The sequence below is a fragment of the Garra rufa genome, chromosome 15, assembly GCF_049309525.1.
Source record: "Garra rufa chromosome 15, GarRuf1.0, whole genome shotgun sequence".
NCBI classification, from domain to species: domain Eukaryota; kingdom Metazoa; phylum Chordata; class Actinopteri; order Cypriniformes; family Cyprinidae; genus Garra; species Garra rufa.
The window spans coordinates 36,814,937-36,836,953 of NC_133375.1; the positions used below are offsets into that span (position 1 = coordinate 36,814,937).

General features: G+C 36.3%; 1 protein-coding gene across 1 annotated transcript in view; it reads right to left on the bottom strand.

Annotated features, from left to right (window-relative positions):
* Positions 1-8,078: 8,078 nt before the first annotated feature.
* The window catches only part of grm6a (glutamate receptor, metabotropic 6a), an 82,076-nt gene continuing 68,137 nt past the window's right edge, over positions 8,079-22,017 (bottom strand). The window contains exons 10-11 of the mRNA XM_073818552.1: positions 21,437-21,682; positions 8,079-9,283 (exon numbers count right to left, since the gene is read on the bottom strand). Of these exons, the coding sequence (XP_073674653.1) occupies positions 21,440-21,682 (243 nt within the window). The 3' untranslated portion in view covers positions 8,079-9,283; positions 21,437-21,439. The remainder of the gene's footprint in view (positions 9,284-21,436; positions 21,683-22,017) is intronic.

Here is a 22,017-nt window from a genome sequence, read left to right on the forward strand (position 1 = left end):
GAGGGGCGGAACTCTAGGGAGTGGCGTACGGCAAGAGGATGCGTGGTGGGGGAGAGTTTGTTACTAATCTGTTTTATTTGATCAACTCTTCTAAATAAATAAAAAAAGACGGCCACTGCGATAAATATCTTGCCACTAGCATTAAAATAGATCCTGTATGTATGTTTTAATTTTATTTTGTGCCTTTTATTTATTTATTTATTTATGTAATTTGGTAATAATAACTAAATGTATGCAGTATACAGCAGTATATTTATTTATACATTAATTTTATATTATTAAAAAAATATTTTTCGCATTTAATTATTAGTCTTTTATTTAATTTATTAACTACTTACTGAAACGTTTGACTGTTATTGCTGAAAAATGCCCTCATAAATCAGATACAACTCATTTATTATTATTATTATTACTATTATCAAGTTTGATTTTGTATTAGTGGGGACATAACGGCAGACAACAGAAATGTAATTGTTTGATCAAAATTATTGCTATTCACAATTAAGTAGTCGCTGGATATTGGTAGGGACATGACACAGTCCCCCTACTGCACATGTGAAGAGGTAAAGCAACAGATTAATGAGTTCATCCAAATTTCACAAAAGCTTCAAATGATCCGCGAACCCGCTCTAAAGCTAGTTCTAAATCAAGTGATTCGCGTACCCGCATATAAGTCCTGATCTAAATCAAATCCAAAGTCCCGATCAAATGATTCGTGATACACAGAGTTCCGATCTAAATCAAATGATTCTCAATACATGATTTGAAGTTTCAATCTAAATCAAATGCTTCACAATCCAAGCATTATTCGTGATACCCGCTCAAGTCCTTGTCTGAATCAAATGATTCGCGAACCTGCTCCGAAGTTTCGATCTGAATCAAATTAATCATTTCGCGAACCCACTCCCAAGTTCCGATCTGAATCAAAAGATTCGCGAATGTACCGCTCTGAAGTTCTGATCTAAATCAGATGATTTGAATTATGATTAGCGAACCTGCATGGAAGTCTCAAACTCAATCAAATGATTTGTGATACACGCTCCGAGTCCTGACCTGAAACAAATCATTAGCGATGCAAGCTTTTAAATTATTAAATGATTTCAAATTATTTGCGAACCGAAGTTCCGATCTGAATCAAATGATTCGCGAACACGCTCCGTCCTGATCTAAATCACATTATTCGTGATACCGGCTCGAGCTCTGGTCTGAATCAAATGATTTGTGAACCTGCTCCGAAGTTTCGATCTGAATCAAATGAATCAATTTGCGAACCCGCTCCCAAGTTCCGATCTGAATCAAAAGATTCACGAATCTACTGCTCTTAAGTTCCGATCTAAATCAAATGATTCGTATTATGATTAGCAAACCTGCATGGAAGTCCCAAACTCAATCAAATGATTTGTTATACGCACTCCGAGTCCTGATCTGAATCAAATCATTAGCAATGCGAGCTTTTAGTCCTGATCTGAATCAAATGATTCGCGAACACGCTCTGAAGTTCTTTTCTAAATCAAATGATTCGTGATACTGGCTCCGTGTCCTGGTCTGAATTAAATGATTTGCGAACCCGCTCCTAAATTCCGATCTGAATCAAAAGATACACAAAGTTCCAATCTAAATCAATTGATTCGCGATACCCGCTCCGAGTCCTGATCTGAATCAAAAGATTCGTGAATCGACCGCTCCCAAGTTCCGATCTAAATCAAATGATTCGAATTATGATTAGCTAACCTGCATGGAAGTCCCAAACTCAATCAAATGATCTGTGATACGTGCTCTGAGTCCTGATCTGAATCAAATCATCAGCGATGCAATCTTTTAGTCCCGATCTGAATCAAATGATTCGCGAACACGCTCTGAAATTCCAATCTAAATCAAATGATTCGTGATACGCGCTCCGAGTCCTGGTCTGAATTAAATGATTTGCGAACCGCCTCCTAAATTCCGATCTGAATCAAAACCGCGATCTGAATCAAATTATCGCGAAACCGCATCCAAGTCCCGAACTCATTCAAATGATTCATGATACTCGCTCTGAGTCCTGAATCAAATGATTCGCTATGCGAGCTCTTAAGTCCCGATCTGAATCAAATGATTCGCGATACGCGATCCGATTGGAGTGCTTCGAAAAACAGTCAGTGAATCATTTTCCGACGCAGTAGTTTGATTCGTTTTAAGAAGCTCCGTTTCACCCATCACTATGTGCTTTTTAATAGATGTTATGTCGAAATTCGTAAATTAATGGCTCGTTTGATCTGGTGTTTGCTATATCCCTTAAACCGAATGATCGAAGTCACACGTTTTAATCAAACGGAGCAGTTGGCATTAAGATCGAATTTGTAGTTTAATCCACTATAGGCCTAAGAAGTTTGACCACTGCAGTTCAGTTGGTCACAGTTAAAAAGGAAATCAGTTGAAACCATCCAGCCATCTCATACCACTTAAGTGTTAAATGTACTAGTATATAGCCTGTAATTTGAGAAATTATGTTGAATCTGATTGTATTAGTGATAGTCAATGTAAAAAGAGCAAATGGGAGAAACAGATGAACACAAAACAGCATAGGCCTAACAACATAAAGTTAAAGAGGGTAAACTTTATCATTCAACTCTGTGCACGTATTATTTAAACACTTCTGCTACATTATATATTGACTTGCCCATATATTAAATCTGCATCCGTGAAAGTGCAGTTTTCTTGCGTATTTTTTTCAGCTTCATACATCAAATCAAATGCAACATATTGCATTACTATACATGCATTCAGCTAATATTTATACGATTATATATGATATGTATTTATACATTTATTGTGCATTGATTAAAATATATACATTTTCGTATACATATCACGATCTAAATCTAATATTCCAACACTTAAATCCTTGAATTTGACAGTGAAAATTTACAGGGCTACGTGGTGTTATGCATATACATTCAAATTACCTAATTCCTTCATTTTTGTTGTCAGAAAAACAAAATTATGTAAGTGACCTGAAGTATTATTGACTGTAGGACTATGCATATGACACAAGGTGGCAGTGTTTGTCCAAATTACACAGACAATAGTGACTCAATTCACAGAACTAAAAATACTCAAAAACTACCCATAAATTGATTTAGGCTATTGATCGAGAAAGGACCTTTCCATAAAATGACTAATCTTAATCTTATAGCATAACATTTTGGTTGACAGTTTGTGAACCTGCACTGTTCCAATTTGCCTTAAGACTTAAGAGAGTTTTAAAATGTTTTTATTATAAACAATTCAAAAACTACATATAAACTTACATAAGCCATAAGCTTATGTTCTAGACGCTGCAGTGCATGGAATTTGGTTATTTTCCTCTTGAATATGATGCTGATTCTAAAGCAATAGATAAAAATCGATGACTAGACCGGTACTTTTATTACCCGAGTACTGTCACCCGGCCAAATCTCTTATTTTATACAATAAAAAGTGTGTAATTTCAATTCCTTTATTCTATTCCGTGGCACAAAAAGCTCTTGAACTTCCCGTGGCCCCTGAATCTTTAGGCCGGCAAATGTGTCGTTGTCATAATTCCGTATTTCTGACTGACGGCTGATTGACGTGTAAGCAGCTAATAATTTGGCTGTGAATGTTCACTCTGTCGAGCCTTTCAGTCTCTCTGTAGCAGCCCTGTGTTTAGACTCCTATTGCCCCATCATCAGATGTCATCGTTTCTTCACCTCCAGCGCACACGTCTGTCAGCTAGGTTTAGTGTTAAAGGCGTTCAAACTGTGAGTAAACTGCTGGCAATGGCCTAATGGTTCCTCTGGTGTCAACATAAGAGAAAAAGAGATCATATGTTGTAAAAAGGAAAAAGCTTTACCATCTTGACCGGAACATTATGTTTTTATTACCTACACACTGTCACACGATTTGAGCACTTATGTAAATAGACACAGAATGATTCTCTTTAATACACATTCATACCAAAGTAAAGTGGTGCATGTAAAATGCATGAGAACTTGGACCATTATGTGTTAGCATATAATATGTAGAGCTACAGTGCCTTGCGAAAGTATTCATGTTTGATGTTCATGTTCAAGTATTCATCAATCTACACTCCAAACATCATAATGACAAAGCAAAAACGTTTTGTGACAACCAATTTATATATATATATATATATATATATATATATATATATATAATGAAATAAGTACATTGCATAAGTATTCATACCCATAATGCAGTACTTAGTTGAAGCACCTTTACTGCCTTAAGTCTTGCTGGTATGATGCGACAAGCTTTGCACATCTGCATTTGGCAATTATCTGCCATTTTTCTTCTCACCTATTTACCTCAGCTTGGATGGGAGCTGGCAGACATTTTCAGGTTTCTCCAGAAATATTTGTTTGGGTTTAAGCCCATATATACTTTCGCAAGGTACTGTATATTGAGATCCAACTTGATACTTTTAAAGGAAGTTTGCCCAAATAATGCAAAGCCACTCTTCGGGTTCGTACAGATACTGTAAAATGAAATTCTAGGACTTTCAATGACTTTCAAAGACTTTCAAAGACACTACTTTTTTTGATTTTCAAGGAGATCTTACTTATCGATCAATGTCTTTTATTTCAAATTCTAAAACAGGAGAAATAGATAAAAATATACTAATAAAAATGGCAAAAATAAAGTGAAGCACATGCAAAGTATTACTACATATACTACTGTTTTACTACAGTAAAACCAAGGTTAATTTTCTTAAGGGATTTGTCTTTGCAGCTTATATTTTCTTTTTTTCTTTGTTTTGTTTTGATAACTGTACTGCCTTAGCCTAATGGTTTGATATTTTCTGCTGTTCAAAAAAAAATCTGAAAAAAAGATTTGCAAAATCGGTCCAAAATCCTGAAATTATTCGCGAACCCGCACCAAGTCTCTATCTGAATCGAACCATCCCTGTTCTGAAGCTCTGATCTAAAGCAAAAGATTTGTGATCCACGCTCAGAAGAACCACATTTCAGATCAGAACTCATTTGATTTGAATCATTAAATTTGAATCATTATTTTTGCAAAATGATTTACAAACCCGTTCCGATCTTGATCAAATGATTCATGAACCCGCACTGAAGTCCTGACCTGAATTAAACGATTCGTAATCCGTGTTCAAAATGTTCGATCTAGCTAAAGATTTATGATCCACGCTCAGAAAAAACACATTTCAGATCAGGACTGGGAGTGCGGATTGCAAATCATTTAATTTAAATCATTCAATTTGCAAATGATTCACGAAACCGTTCCGACCTTAATCAAATTATTCGCAAACCCGCACTGAAGTGCCCATGAAATTATTCGTAATCCATGTTCCGAAGTTCTGATCTAAAGAAAAATATTCGCGTTCCATGCTCAAAAGAACCACAATTCACGAATCATTTGATTCAGTTCATAAATAATTTGACTCATTTCGGGACATTCTGAGCAATTCGCGAATCATTTGATTCAGTTCGCGAATCATTTGATTCATTTCGGGACATTCAGTGCAGTTCGCGAATCATTTGATTCAGTTCGCGAATCATTTGATTCATTTCGGGACATTCAGTGCAGTTCGCGAATCATTTGATTCAGTTCGGGAATCATTTGATTCAGTCCGCGAATCATTTGATTCATTTTGGGACTTTATAGTGTGTTTGCAAATTATTTCATTCATTTCGGGACTTTGTAGTGTGTTTGTGAATCATTAGATTCAATTCAGGACTTTGTAGTGTGTTCGCGAATCATTTGATTCAATTCGGGACTTCGGTGTGCGTTCGCAAATCATTTGATTCAGTTCGGGACTTCAGTGCGCGTTCGCGAATCACTTGATTCAGTTCGGGACTTTGTAGTGTGTTCGCGAATCATTTGATTTAATTTGGGACTTTATAGTGCGTTTGCGAATCATTTGATTCAATTTGGGACTTCGATGAGCGTTCGCGAATCATTTGATTACGTTCGGGACTTTGTAGTTTGTTCGCGAATCAATTGATTAATTTCGGGACTTCGATGAGCGATCGTGAATCATTTGATTCAGTTCGGGACTTTGTAGTGTGTTCGCGAATCAATTGATTAATTTCGGGACTTCGGTTTGCATTCGCGAATCATTTGATTCAGTTCGGGACTTCGGTGCGCGTTCGCGAATCATTTGATTCATTACGGGACTTTATAGTGTGTTTGTGAATCATTTGATTCAATTCGGGACTTTGTAGTGTGTTCGCGAATCATTTGATTCATTTTGGGACTTTGTAGAGTGTTCGCGAATCATTTGATTCGAAATGAATCAATTTGGGACTTCATTTCGGGACTTTGTAGAGTGTTCGCGAATCATTTGATTCAAAATAAATCAATTCGGGACTTCGGTGCGCGTTCGCGAATCATTTGATTCATTTCGGGACTTTATAGTGTGTTCGTGAATCATTTGATTCAATTCGGGACTTTGTAGTGTGTTCGCGAATCAGTTGATTCATTTCGGGACTTTGTAGAGTGTTCGTGAATCATTTGATTCATTTTGGGACTTTGTAGAGTGTTCGCGAATCATTTGATTCGAAATGAATCAATTTGGGACTTCATTTCGGGACTTTGTAGAGTGTTCGCGAATCATTTGATTCGAAATGAATCAATTCGGGACTTCGGTGCGCGTTCGCAAATCATTTGATTCATTTCGGGACTTTATAGTGTGTTCGTGAATCAGTTGATTCATTTCGGGACTTTGTAGAGTGTTCGTGAATCATTTGATTCATTTTGGGACTTTGTAGAGTGTTTGCGAATCATTTGATTCGAAATTAATCAATTTGAGACTTCATTTCGGGACTTTGTAGAGTGTTCGTGAATCATTTGATTCGAAATGAATCAATTCGGGACTTCGGTGTGCGTTCGCGAATCATTTGATTCATTTCGGGACTTTGTAGAGTGTTCGCGAATCATTTGATTCATTTCGGGACTTTGTAGATTGTTCGCGAATCATTTGATTCAGTTCTTGACTTTGTAGTGTGTGGAGTTCTGGCCAAGATGGCGACCAAGTAACATCTATAGTGCAAAAGCTCTGCCCTTGTTTTGTAATTGATAGGCCGAAGTAACTTGATATGTAAAAGGGAATGTAATAATACTTTTGTTACTGGTCCGAGTAAGTCTTTTTTCGTTCTTTCGTTTTTCTAACGATTTGTAAACTTATGAAGATAGGCCTGTTCGAGCTGTCATGCATTCATCATTTGCTTTCAGTAAGACTGAGTGCTCGTTGTGAAGAAGATATTCAATTTCAATGACTGAAAGAATGACAAAAAGAACGGACAAAAGGGGGGGAAAGAAAATAAAACGAAAAAGACTTTTACTTGAACCCTTACTCATTATATTCCTTAGGTTGCAGAGTCAGGCGAATTATCGCATTTTTTGTGTCATTCTACTAAAGTTTTGACTGTTGTAATTGATATCTTGCTCTAGTTCTAGATATTATTATCTAGTTTAATTTTTGTCTTTGTTTTCTTTAAATCTCAGGGGTTTGAAAAATAGTGTTTTAAGGTTTTCCAGGCCTTAAATTTCAAAAAGTCAAATTCAAGTACTTCAAGCACTTTAAACACCTTGTACAAACTCTGTTTCCATGCTATTACAATGAATGGGAAGCTTTCAAGCTTATAAATAAGCATAAAATAAGCAGTTCATATGACTTGTGCACTAAATCTTTTGATGTTGTACATCATTGTATTAGCTGTTAGGCCTACTAAAATTGTGAGTCAGTGAATCAGTGTGATGAACTTGAGAACTGTAGCAGTCAGATTTTGTGAAATGGATTAAAAAATAGCTGAATGTGGGATAAAAATAAAATGTAAGTCAGAGAGCCTGTAAAAAACATTATAGATCCTTAAAACAATGATATGAACAAAGAAAACAACAGGCCTTGATATTATTAAAACATTTATTTTGTTCTCCGGCATGCGTGAAAAGCACACACAACCATATATATTTTCTGTATTTATTTTCTATCAAACATCTTGCTGTAGGGCTTTATTGAATGATTTCTGAGAACAGAAACACTGAACCAAGAAAGATTGAGAAAACAATGAGTTTTATTCACAGCACAGCGTCCCACTGTTGTTATTTCATGACGGAATTATTGTGGCAAAGCTTTCTGACCATCAGCAGTCCGTTTTAATTACAATTGATTGCTTTGGTCTTTCTGTTATCGATTGTACCATTCAACATCAATACTGCTTCAAATATGACATCTTCATAGACACAGCCAGTGTTGCAGTGTTGCATTTACTTAAGCATTATGAACTCAGCAGAATATATGGACATCCTAAAACACTGATGTAAAAAATAGCAAATAGAAAGACAGAAACTACATTTCTTTAACGTGATGTGAGCAAAACACAGCGGTCATGTTACTCACAGGTAAGACTTTTCTAATTGAATTTCCCATGCAAATTGTCAGTCAAACACAAAATAACCACCTCAAAACATAAAATAATACATCCATTAAACCTTCGGCATATTCTTCTATTTACAATGTTGAACTGTACAGTATTCTTTAACATGGTGCTTTTTATTGAATTCTGTCCTTTCCTACAGGTTTCTTAATAAAAGCACCAACATGTCTTTGGCCAAGGAGATCAATCATCAACATTAAATAAATACATTGTTTGAAAAAAATAAAATAAATAAATAAATCAAAGAACTAATTAATAACACCTAAATAGAATAATTTAAATAAACATTAGATATATAAGATGCACAAACTATCAAATACACAACTGGCTCAAAATAGTGTCTAATTTTATCTTTGAGTTTACAATCTAAAATAAAATTGTGTATCATGAGCTGACAAACCGGTCACTTTGCTGTAGGTTAAAGGTGAGGAGCGTTTTTCTTCAGTGTCAAGTTAGGATCACTTGTTAGTTTTCACTTAGTGTGTGCATATGTCCAAAGTTCCACCGTTGTAAACATCTCATGCTTAAACTTCAACACAATAACCACACAATACTTTTTTTGAGGTAAAAAAAAATGGGACAAAACCAGATTTTTCCAAATTGCATTGTGCGATCTGCAAAAATCCTCTGGATGAGAAAGGCTTTTGGGCACATTCTATCTATGAAGCATTTCAAGTGTTCGACAAAGATGCTCTATAAAGTATTTTCTGTTCGCAGTGTTAGCAGTTTGTGCTTCACAGTCGGTAACATCGGCTTTATTAACGTCCTCACCTGGCATCACAAAATACAACCCAGCAAATCTCTCCCTTTGACTCTGTTCCTTAGTGATTTGAGATCCACACAGCTGTTCCAAGGGTCACCTGTAAGTACAAAGACAGATCTGTGAATATGAGAAACTCAGCAACACTCAGCAAAAAAGTAGGTTGGTACTTCATGTGCGTTTTAAAGGGGTGCTACAAAGACTATACAGTACATCAAAGTAGAGAGAAACTGTCTGCAAGAAAACATAAAATAGCCCCAAACCAACTAGCAAAGATTGCCTCGTTAGCATGATTCTGTTAGCCTCTGCTGGAAGATGTTGTAACTACACTTGCCAAAAAAAGTATCTTTCACTATTTAAGGCCATCTTTTCAAAAAGAAATAAATCATACAATAATTTACAAAACATAAAACAAACAATGAATGAATAAAAAAAACAAATGATAGATATATAGATAGACAGATAAATATACAGATAAATATCGATAGATAGATAGATAAATACATAGATAAAACAAACAACAAATGAGTGAATGAACGAAAGAAAGATAGGTGGATAAAACAAACAACAAACAAACAAATTAACAATAGATAGATTAATATATAGACAGATAAAACACAAATAACAAACACAAACGATGGATAGATAGATAAAACAACAAATGAACAAATGCTAGATATGCTGTAAATAGATAGATACAACAAATGAATGAGTAAAATAAACAACAGATAGATAAACAACAAATGAACAATGGATAGATAAAACAAACAACAAACGAACAACTGATAAATAGATAGATAGATAGATAGATAGATAGATAGATAGATAGATAGATAGATAGATAGATAGATAGATAGATAGATAGATAGATAGATAGATAGATAGAAAGAAACAATGAACAAATGATGGATTGATAGATAAAACAAACAACAAATGAATGAACAAATGATAGATAGATAAATATTGATAGATAGACAAACAAGCAAAGAGGGAGTGATAGATAAAACAAACAACTAAATAAATAAATGAATGAACAATAGATAGATAGATTAATATATAGACAGATAAAATGAACAAATAACAAACAAACACTGGATAGATAGATAGATAGATAGATAGATAGATAGATAGATAGATAGATAGATAGATAGATAGATAGATAGATAGATAGATAGATAGATAGATAGATAGATAGATAGATAGATAGATAGATAGATAGATAGATGGATGGATGGATGGATGGATGGATGGATGGATGGATGGATGGATGGATGGATGGATGGATGGATGGATGGATGGATGGATGGATAAAACAAACAAAAAATGAATAAACGAACAAACAAATAAACGACAAACAAATGATAGATATAAATAGACAAATAAAACAAATGAAAGAATGAATGATCTAACAACAGATAAAACAAACAGCAAACAAACAATGACAGATAGATAAAACAAACAAACAAAGGAATGAACGAACAAACGAACGATTGATAAAACAAATGAACAAACAGTAAATAGATAAAACAAATAAACAATGGATAGATAGAAGATGAAGCAAACAACAAATGAATGAATGAAGAAACAAACAAACAAATGATAGATAGATAAAACAAATAATGAATGAACAATAGATTTATATATAGGTAGATTAGATAGAGATAGATAAACGAACAAACAAATAAATGAACGAACAAATGATAGACAGACAGATAGACAGACAGACAGACAAGCAGCAACTACAATGTTATATGACAAAGTGAAAGTGATGTGGCTTCTGGACATGAAAAGTGTGACTTGCTGACATGTTGTTTATCTCTCTTAACAACTTCCTCTTGTAAGCAACACCCACGAATGACAGATTGGGAGAGCAAGCAAGATGTGCCATGAGATCTAGCATCTCCTCTGAATAGATCTGTGCTGTTTTTATATCACGCTGCCGAATGCTCCTTTGACAAAAACACACACACAAGCGGTTCTTGTGGTGGATGTGGGTGTTTTTCCTTTATTACTCAAGTCCTGAAGGGCTTCGGTCCCATTTCCCATGAATGCAGCATTTCTAGTGAACGCAAATACAGTCTTCTCACAGTTACATCAATAGGCGGGAGTTATAATAGGCATTTCTGATAGCAGGGAGGGAATACTATCAAAATTGTGCTTCAGGCAGAGGAAATATTTCTCAGTGATGACGTACGTACAACGTATGTGTAAATGATTCACTATTACGACATTCTTTGCAATTGTAGTAAGACAACAATGGAAAGAAGGAATGTCAAGGAAAAACTATATTTTGGGATGTTTTCTTTCCACTAGTCTAAAACAGCCTATACAGCCCAAAATCTCAAAAACTCACCAGTGCATAAAAAAAAAAAAAAAATGTTTTTGCTTGTAGCAACTTATTCAGTATAAAAACAGGTAATAGTTTATAAACTATTTTAAATTCATCACAAAAACAACAGCAGACACAAGAGACTGTACATGTCTATACAATGAGGGCAAATGGCGTTTTGTCCGGAGTGATTTACCCTGAGAAACTGTCTGTCTGCAGCAGGCAGAGGTAAAATCCCTTGTTTAAGGATGCAGGAGCGATAGGGCAAGTGTGAGAGCATGCTAACGCTCCTCTTCAGGGATGAATACGGCTAACAGCACACAGATCACTGCTTATGACTGTCAATCATCTGTCAAACTGATAATTTGTGCTAGCGTTTGTTTCTGCAATGACTGAACACACAGTTCAGCACTATATGGAGCTTTTGTGGTCAGTAAAGTTACAAATCTGCTCTTATACTGCGAAAGAAAGAGTATTATATCTAAGCAGCTTTAAAAATGCAAATAGTATTTAATATTCACACTCTTTGAAGCTGCATGTGTATAATCTAATGGGATTACAGTAGATACCGCTCAAAAAATTTGCAGTCTGCAAAAATATTTTATAAAAGAATAATATATATATTAGTGGTGGGCCGTTATCGGCGTTAACGTGCTGCGTTAACGTGAAACTCTTATCGTGCGATAAAAAAAATATCGCCGTTAATCTATTCTCAAATTTGGGTTGGGAGCTGGGTCTAAACTACGCAAGCTATGATGACTTTCACCTTGATAGTTTAACGCGGATGTATACCGAAGACTATAGAATATGGTCGCGCGTTTAAGTCTCCTCCGCCAAAACACAGACGGGGTCGTGTCGTCCTCCATTCATGAAAACAGAATCTACTATAGCGAAATGCCACGTAAATTCGTCGTTTTTTGGATTCAAAAATCAAATGTCGGTCTGTCACTTAATTCAAATCGCGATATGGACTAGTGTATGTGAAAATTGAAATGCAAAAAGACCGTTTTAATATGAATCCGATATGTTCCGTTTTCCTAGCTGTAGGTATGCATGGCGGAGACGAGCTTTTACTACACGCATACTGAAACCCACGTGACGCTCCCGGTAATTTTTGGCATTTTCATCTCACATGAACAGATAAACTCAATCGCCCAAACTGCTGTGAGTGTCACTTTTACCGTTTCATTTGAGAAAACTAGCATCATATCATACTGGGGGCAGCCGTGGCCTAATGGTTAGAGAGTCGGACTTGTAACCCAAAGGTTGCAGGTTCGAGTCTCAGGTCCGGCAGGGATTGTAGGTGGGGGGAGTGAATGTACAGCACTCTCTCCACCCTCAATACCACAACTGAGGTGAGTCCCTTGAGCAAGGCACCGATCCCCCAACTGCTCCCCGGGCGCCGCAGCAATGGCTGCCCACTGCTCCGGGTGTGTGTTCACGGTGTGTGTGTGTTCACTGCTGTGTGTGTGCACTTGGATGGGTTAAATGCAGAGCACAAATTCCTTGTATGGGTAACCATACTTGGCCTCACATCACCCCCTTTCCCTTTCCCTGTATACACAGAAACTTCACGGCAACCTGTCAAAATAAAAGTACGGTGTAACATGTAATGGGTTGGGTAGGTGTTGACGTAAAAAAAAACAATCTATAGGTAGAAAAAATAATTTCATTGTTAGTTAGTTAGTAAACACAAGTACATCTAATTGAACATAATTTATTTTCATCAACAAATTATCATAGAACAGCTTTATGAGCTTTATGATCCATTCTCAAAGACTTACTTTTAGTCATTATTTGGGTAGCACACATATTCTGAATGCCTTCAGCAGAATTCAAATTAGCCATTTTAATCTAGATTAATCTAGATTAATTCCAAAATTTAATCTAGATTAATCTAGATTAAAAAAATTAATCTATGCCCACCCCTAATATATATATATATATATATATATATATATATATATATAAAATATATATAATATATATATGAAAGATTTTGATTCCAAATAAATGCTGTTATTCGGGACTTTCTATTCATGAAAGAATCCTGAAAAAATGTATTACAGTTTCCACAAAAATATTAAGCACACCTGTTTAATATAAAAAAAAAAAATTAGAATCTGATCGCCTAAAGTAATAAAAGAACAAAAAGGTTCTTCCATGGGTTATTATTGTTAACTAAAATTAATACTATTAAACATTTTTGTTAATGAAATAAGCGGATATAAAACAAAATATAAATATTAGATGAAAAAGTTTTACTGAATTTATTTCAGTTAGATGCCAAGGACTAAAAATCCACCACAAAAAAATAACAAACCGGAAATAAAATAAATAAAAACTAAAACTGATAGATGAAATAGACTGTATTATATATATAAAAAATATAATAATAATAATAATAATAATAATAATAAATATATATACAGCTGAAAATAGAAAAAAAATTTAAGTAAAATATTACATTTTAAATAAAATATTAAATAAAAAATTAATAAACAAATAAACGTTCTTCCACATGAAACTTAAAAGTAAATTATTAAATATATAAATAAAATATAAAATAAAATAAAATATATATACATATAAGCTAATAATTCAAAATGGTAATAATTCACAATTAATAATTCAGAAATAAATAAAGGCTAAAACTGAAGTAAAACTGAAACTGACAATTTTTTTTAATAATAATTATCTGAAAACTGAAATTAAAATATTAAACATAAATAAAATATAAAATATATAAAACATATATAAGCTAATAATTTAAAATACTAATAATTCACAATAAAAAAGTGAATAATTCACAGAAATATTAAGCACATCCACTTGAATCGAAGACTAATATTATTAAAATATTTTTGCAAATAAAATAAAATAAAATAAAATTAAAATTAAAATTAAATATCAGATGAAAAATGTTCATATATTTCAGCAAATTAAAATAAAATAAAATAATTTAATAACCTTCAGGCAAGTTTCAAATTTTTGTTTAGTTTAATTTGAATGACTAAATTTACTAAAATTACAAGTTCAAAAACAATTAAATTAAATAAGATAATAATTCAAAATAGTAATAATGCACAATAAAAAAGCTAACAAATCACAAAAATATTAAGCACATTCGTTTTCAACTTTGATGATAATAAAAAATGTTTCTTGATCATGTGACACTAAAAACTTCTATATATGTGTGTGTATATGTGTAACGCCAGGCCAGCAGAGGGAGCCCTTACTAACCTTGCTCCACTGTCTGCCTCTGCTCCAAGGTCCAGGCCCTGACTCTGAACCTGTTCCCCTGCATGGACCTGGCCCACCGTCCCACCCCCTGTTTTGCCTCTGTTCCCCCACCCTCCTGGACTGAGGGGGGGGGGGGGTGTTCTGTAACGCCAGGCCAGCAGAGGGAGCCCTTACTCACTCTGACTGTTGCTGCCTCGTTGGTTACTTCCTGTTTGGTGACCATAAAGATTTTGTTTCATAGTCATAGTTATTTTGCCATTGTTTTGTTCTGTTTTCTTGCCATAGTTTTGCCTTGTTTTTTTGCATTGTTTATTTGTTACTTTCGGACTGCTCACTGGATTTTTGACGTTCTGCCTGTTTACTGGATTACGCTTTTGTCTTGCCTACACATTTCTGTTTGCTGGTGTTCGACCCTGCTTGTCTTGACTACGATCTGTTTAATAAAGCTTGCACGTGGATCTTACACGATTCCCAGAGTCCTCATTTCAGAAATACTTCGCCTACCAAAGATCCAGCGGCTTTTGGACACAGATCATCATGGACCCGGTATCACGCCTCCTCTGTTTAAACCAAGGTAATCGCCCCTTTGAGGATTATGTTGTGGACATTTGCCAAATATGTCACTTGGTAAACTTTAATGATGTGGCACTCAAAGACATTTTTAGAGTAGGACTGACTCACCCCATTCGTTCTGGCCTGCCTGGAGGCAAAATTCACTAGACTTTGGAACAATATATTGACTCCAGGGCCTGCTCACGCCAAGCCTGCCGCTCCAGGGCCTCCAAGTCAAGTTGCTGCTGTTGTCCCTGAGCCAAGCCACAGTTGATCTTCATGAGCCAAGCCAAGTTACAGCAGATCTTCATGAGCAAAGTCAAGTTACTGCTGTTATTCCAGAGCCAAGCCACGTCTCGCCTGAGCGGCCAGAGCCAAGCCACATCTCGCCCAAGAGGCCAGAGCCAAGCCACAGTTGATCTTCATGAGCCAAGCCAAGTTACAGCAGATCTTCATGAGCAAAGTCAAGTTACTGCTGTTATTCCAGAGCCAAGTCACGTCTCGGCCGAGCGTCCAGAGCCAAGCCACATCTCGCCCAACAGGCCAGAGCCACGCCATGTCTCGTCTGACCTGCCAGAGCCACGCCATGTCTCGTCTAATCTGCCAGAGCTACATCATGTTATGATTACCAGTGTAATGGATCCTCCTCTAATGTCAGTGCAGGCTGCAGGCATACCAATGACACTGACGCTCCCAAGCCAAGCAAGCCACGCAGAGCCGATGCTCCCAAGCCAAGCAAGTCACGCAGAGCCGACGCTCCCAAGCCAAGCAAGCCACGCAGAGCAGACACTCCCAAGCCAAGCGAGCCACGCATAGCCGACGCTCCCAAGCCTCACACCTTCCAGCCCAGTGGGCATCCCATTAACCACTGCACTACCTGTGATGGCCATCGCCATTTTAAGTGTGTGGGCTGCACATTGCATCCCAGAGGCCTCGTCTGTCCATGAGTCTGTCCACGAGTCTGCTGCAGAGGCCTCGTCTGTCCATGAGTCTGTCCTCGAGTCTGTACCAGAGGCCTTTCCTGTCCAAGAGTTTGCGCCAATACCTCCAGAGGTGTCAGCATGCTCTGTAGAACCTCCTAAAGAGGTGGCGTCCACCCACTCACTGCCATGTCTGCGCCAATGCCCCCGGAGGTGGTAGCTCCGGCTGCAGAACCTCCTATGGGGGCAGTGTCCCATCACAAACACACTGCTCTGCTGTGCTGGTCATCTGCTTCACCATGGATACCTGCATGGTGGGGATCTTGGCTCCCTGATCCGCCATGGCTTCCTGCTCTGCCTGCTCCGCCATGGCTTCCTGCTCTGCCTGCAACGCCAAGGCTTTCTGCTCTGCCTGCAACGCCAAGGCTTCCTGCTCTGCCTGCAACGCCAAGGCTTCCTGCTCTGCCTGCAACGCCAAGGCTTCCTGCTCTGCCTGCTCCGCCTTGGCTTCCTGCTTTGCCTGCACCACCTAGGCTTCCTGCTCTGCCGGCCCCGCCATGGCTTCCACTACTCCACAGTCTGCCATTGCTTCACGGTCCAGGCCCACCTCCACTTCATGATCCAGGTCTGCTATTGCTCCATGGCCCAGATCCTCCAAGTTTCCACTGTCTGCCACTGTTCCACGGCCCAGGTCCTCCATTGCTCCACTGTCTACCACTGCTCCACAGCCCAGGTCCTCCAGTGCTCCACTGTCTGCCTCTGCTCCAAGGTCCAGGTCCTGACTCTGAACCTGTTCCCCTGCATGGACCTGGCCCACTGTCCCACCCCCTGTTTTGCCTCTGTTCCCCCACCCTCCTGGACTGTTATTGTTTGAGCGCCGGGAGTCGCTCCTAGGGGAGGGGGGGATTCTGTAATGCCAGGCCAGCAGAGGGAGCCCTTACTCACTCTGACTGTTGCTGCTCCCTCTGCTGCCTTGTTGGTTACTTCCTGTTTGGTGACCATAAAGAGCAGCCATTACAGACATTGCGAAGTATTGTTTTGCAGTTGTGAACTATACCAAGCATTTCTCTTTGCCATATTTCATTGCCCTGTTTTGTTATTTTCACGGTTTTGTTTCATAGTCATAGTTATTTTGCCATTGTTTTGTTCTGTTTTCTTGCCATAGTTTTGCCTGGTTTCTTTACATTATTTATTTGTTACTTTCGGACTGCTCACTGGATTTTTGACGTTCTGCCTGTTTACTGGATTACGCTTTTGTCTTGCCTACACATTCCTGTTTGCTGGTGTTCGACCCTGCCTGTCTTGACTACGATCTGTTTAATAAAGCTTGCATGTGGATCTTACACGATTCCTCATTACAATATGCAGTAAATCTTACTAACCCAAAATATTTAAACAATTTGTTTATGCACATATTAAAAACATTACATAAAAAGGAAAAAAAGGTTACCGGGGCTAGTTGTCACATGACAAAATTACATAAGCTCTACACCTCAGTACCTACAAGGAGAGAGAAGAAGAAAGCAGCTCTCAAAATGTATAATAATTTGCATTTGTTTTATTTATAAATATATTTATGAAGTCTATAAAATCATATTCAATGCACTTCTGCTTTTCATAATTAATTTTATGCTTCCAGTTTCTACGCTTGTGTACTGAAATATTGTCGCAGCGCAGAGAAATATCCATATCAACAAGCATCATTTCAAGAATTTCGCACAGGCTTACTGATTTTTTTTTGCCTTCCAAAAGCTCAGTAATATGGAAGTAATGAGATGTGCTGCTTCAAACTGCATGTGTTGAGGAAGCAAATGTGTGCTGCAGAGATAGAGAACAAGTGGAAAATAAACCCAAAAGCATTTCACTGCAATTTAAAAGAGCCAGAGAGAGAGAGAGAGATGTTATGGATATCAGGATGTGAGGGGGCACTCAATACAACTCACGTAAAAGGATTCAGGGCACCTTAAATATTGAATTTAAAGCATCGGGTTCCCTAACAATCCCATCTTGGAAGCGCTGAGGACAGTTTATTGCAATGAAATATATTACGGAGCAGTATTTCTCAGCAGATCCCCTGCTAGAAGTCATTCGAGGGCATAAAAGTTCACAAGAGCAAGTTACTGCAAGACATTTTCTCTTTTCAGCCAATATGACTTCACAGCAGAAACACAGCATAAAACACAATTCTAGGGATTTGTGGCTAGTCGTCAGGCTTTTGCTGAATGTTTTAGTGCATTGCTATTAGGGCTGCACATTATGACAAAAATCATAATTGTCGATTTTTCCCTTGAAATTGTAATTGCGATTATTAATTACGATTATCACAATTTACATTGAGTGATTTTAAATAGCTTTATACCATTGTTTGAAGCAACTGCATGCCATAATTGCTTTATATTGCGTATTGCTTTTCTCATTGTCACAAATGTCAGTGATACATTGGTTTGGTTTCTTTTAATAAAAAAGTGAAAATACGCAATATGCATAGGGATATGCCGGTATCAATTTTCATGTTGCAATAAACTGATAATGCTTATATCATGGTATATGGTACACTGTAAAAAGTTTTCACCAGTTTCAACTTTAAAACTTAAGTTTAGCAGCTGCCTTAAATTTTTAAGTTAAACCAACTTAAGTAATTTCAACTCACAAGTTAAATCAACTCATTTTATTGTAATAAGTTCAAATGACATGTACTTTTAAGCTGATTTAACTTAAAATTTTAAGGCAGCTGTTGAACTTAGGTTTTTAAGTTGAATTTGGTGAAAACCTTTTACAGTGTAGTATCATGATATTGAAATTTATTTCCAAAAAAGTGGTGTCATAATACATTTTAACAGTTTTAATATCTATTTTCTTATAACAAAAATAACTGAACACTTAAATACAAAAATGCAATACATCAAAAATTGTATAAAGTTACAAAATGTACACAGATTAAAGTGCAAATTAATTATAAAGACCAATAGGTATCACTTTAAAGAAAGATCCCTTAGTTAATGCATTAATATTTACAATGAGCAATAGCTACATTTGCTACAGAAGTTATTAATCTTTGTTAAAAAACAAAACAAATATACAACTCTTAGTTCATGTTAGCTCAATAAATAACACAGTTACAATTTTTGATTTTAACAATTTGTTATTAAATACGGGAAGAATAATAAATGTTTATTTTTTAACTAGTGAAGCCCTAATGTAAAGTTTGACCAAACAATAAAGAATCAAAACACTTTCAAACAATATCTAGGGCATGTTAAAAATGTACAGATAATGTACTCATCCCCTTGTTATCCAAGATGTTCATGTCTTTCTTTCTTCAGTCGTAAGGAAATTATGTTTTTTGAGTAAAAAATTAAGGATTTCTCTCCATATAATGGACTTCTATGGTGCCCCCGAGTTTGAACTTCCAAAATGCAGCTTCAAAGGGCTCTAAACGATCACAGCCGAAGAAAGAAGGGTCTTATCTAGCAAAACTATGGGTTATTTTCTAAAATAAATTACAATTTATATACTTTTTAACCTCAAATTCTCGCCTTGTCTAGCTCGGCAAGGCAAGCATTTGAGATTATAAAGTATATAAGTTGTAAATGTTTTTAAAAATAACTGACCATTTCGCTAGATAAGACCCTTCTTCCTCAGCTGGGATCATTTAGAGCCCTTTGAAGCTGCATTTAAACTGCATTTTGGAAGTTCAAACTCTGGGGCACCATAGAAGTCCATTATATGGAGAGAAATCCTGAAATGTTTTCCTCAAAAAACACCATTTCTTTAAGACTGAAGAAAGAAAGACACGAACATCTTGGATGACAAGAGGGTGAGTACATTATCTGTAAATTTGAGTTTTGAAAGTGAACTACTCCTTTAAGCATGCAGAATAATGTTCTTTTTTTTTGTAATTGGGGCTTTGAACGATTACGTAATCGTGGCATCTGTAATCGTGATCGTGATTAGAAATTTGTTTCATTGTGCAGCCCTAAAAACAATACATAAAAAATGTATAATGTTCCAAATTTACACAGATTAAACTGCAAAAGAATTATAAAGACCAATGGGTAGCACTTTACAGTTAACCTTAGTTAATGCATTAATATTCACAATGAGCAATAGCTACACTTGCTGCATAAGTTATTAATCTTTATTAAAAAAATTAAACTCTTAGTTCATGTTAGCTCATTAAATAACACAGTTGCAACTTTTGATTTTAACAATTTTCATTAAATATTGGAATTACCTAAGATTTATGAATGATTAGAAGAATGCTTTAACGGGAAAATAATGAATTAACTAATGTTAACTAATGAAGCTCTAATGTAAAGTTTGACCAAACAATAAAGAATAAGGCATGTTAAAATGATTAAAATGTAAAGAAGTTTGAAAATGAATAGCCTATTAAGTCTAAATATTTAAGTATTTGGCGCTGTGATGAATACCATAGCAAATACACAAATCTGAATGGCTATTTAAATCATTTAAAGACTTTTCAGAAACTGAAAGCTGTTTTGTTTATGGGGTTTTCAGGGTAACGGCTGCATTATGTTTAGCGCCATCTGCTGTCAGAGAATTAAAGTGCGCTTTCATCCAGAGTGTGACCATTGTGACCAGTTGACAGAAAAATGAATAATTTGTTATAAATAATTATTCTCGGTATTTTGATGTACCCATGTTAACAATATCGATTCGCCTCTCACAACATGACATGCTCTAAACATGCCTCTTAAAGGAATAGTTTAGGAATAGAAAGGAATAGTACCCCCCCCCCCTCCCCCTGTCATCCAAGATGTTCATGTCTTTCTTTCTTCAGTCGTAAGGAAATTACGTTTTTTTGAGTAAAACATTTCAGGATTTCTCTCCATATAATGGACTTCTATGGTGCCCCCTAGTCTGAACATCCAAAATACAGTTTAAAAGTAACAAATAAAAACTGACAAGAAAATACATAAAACTAAAAGTATAAAATATTAAATATATTTAAGCTAATAATTTAAAATTGTAACTTAAAACTATGATAGACATACACATAAACAATACTAAAATAGCACTGCTCCAATGGCATCAATTGTAAAACCTTTTTGATTTCTGATTTATTTTTAAAAGTGCGATTTGACGGGTTGATTCATTTGTAGCATTCTTCCAGACTTTAATGGCGTCTCAGGAGATTCAGAACAGACTCTTTGCACTTTTCCAAGGGTCTGAGAGTGGCTGTTACCTGCTACTGCATCCTGTCTGGCTCGATCTTGGTCTCTCCATTCTGCTTATCATTGATGGATTTCTGCGAGAGGCGTGAGGACATGGTGGCGGCTTGAACCACAGCCTTGAAGCTGCGTTTGCGCTTCTGCACGTTCTGCTCCGGGTGGAAGATGATGACGTAGACTTTCGGTATGTAGAGCATCCCCAGAGACACGGAGGCACTCAGACTCATGGACACGGTCAGCGTCGTCGTCTGGATGAACATCTACATCAAACACAGGAAATAAAAGGTCAAGAGATATCAGATTCAACTCAGATGCTAGACACTATAACAGTTCAGTTGAGTTTTATATTGTGATTTATATGTATATATTTTATATTTTGATCATCTGATTCTTCCGATACCAAATTAAGATTTTTAATATTTTTACATAAGTCACTTCTGCTCACCAAGCCTGCATTTATTTGATCCAAAGTACAGCAAAAACAGTAAAATTTTGAAATATTTTTACCAATAAAACTAATGTTTTCTATTAGAATATAGTTTAAAATGTAATTTATTCCTGTGATTTCAAAGCAGAATTTTTAGCTTCAGTGTCA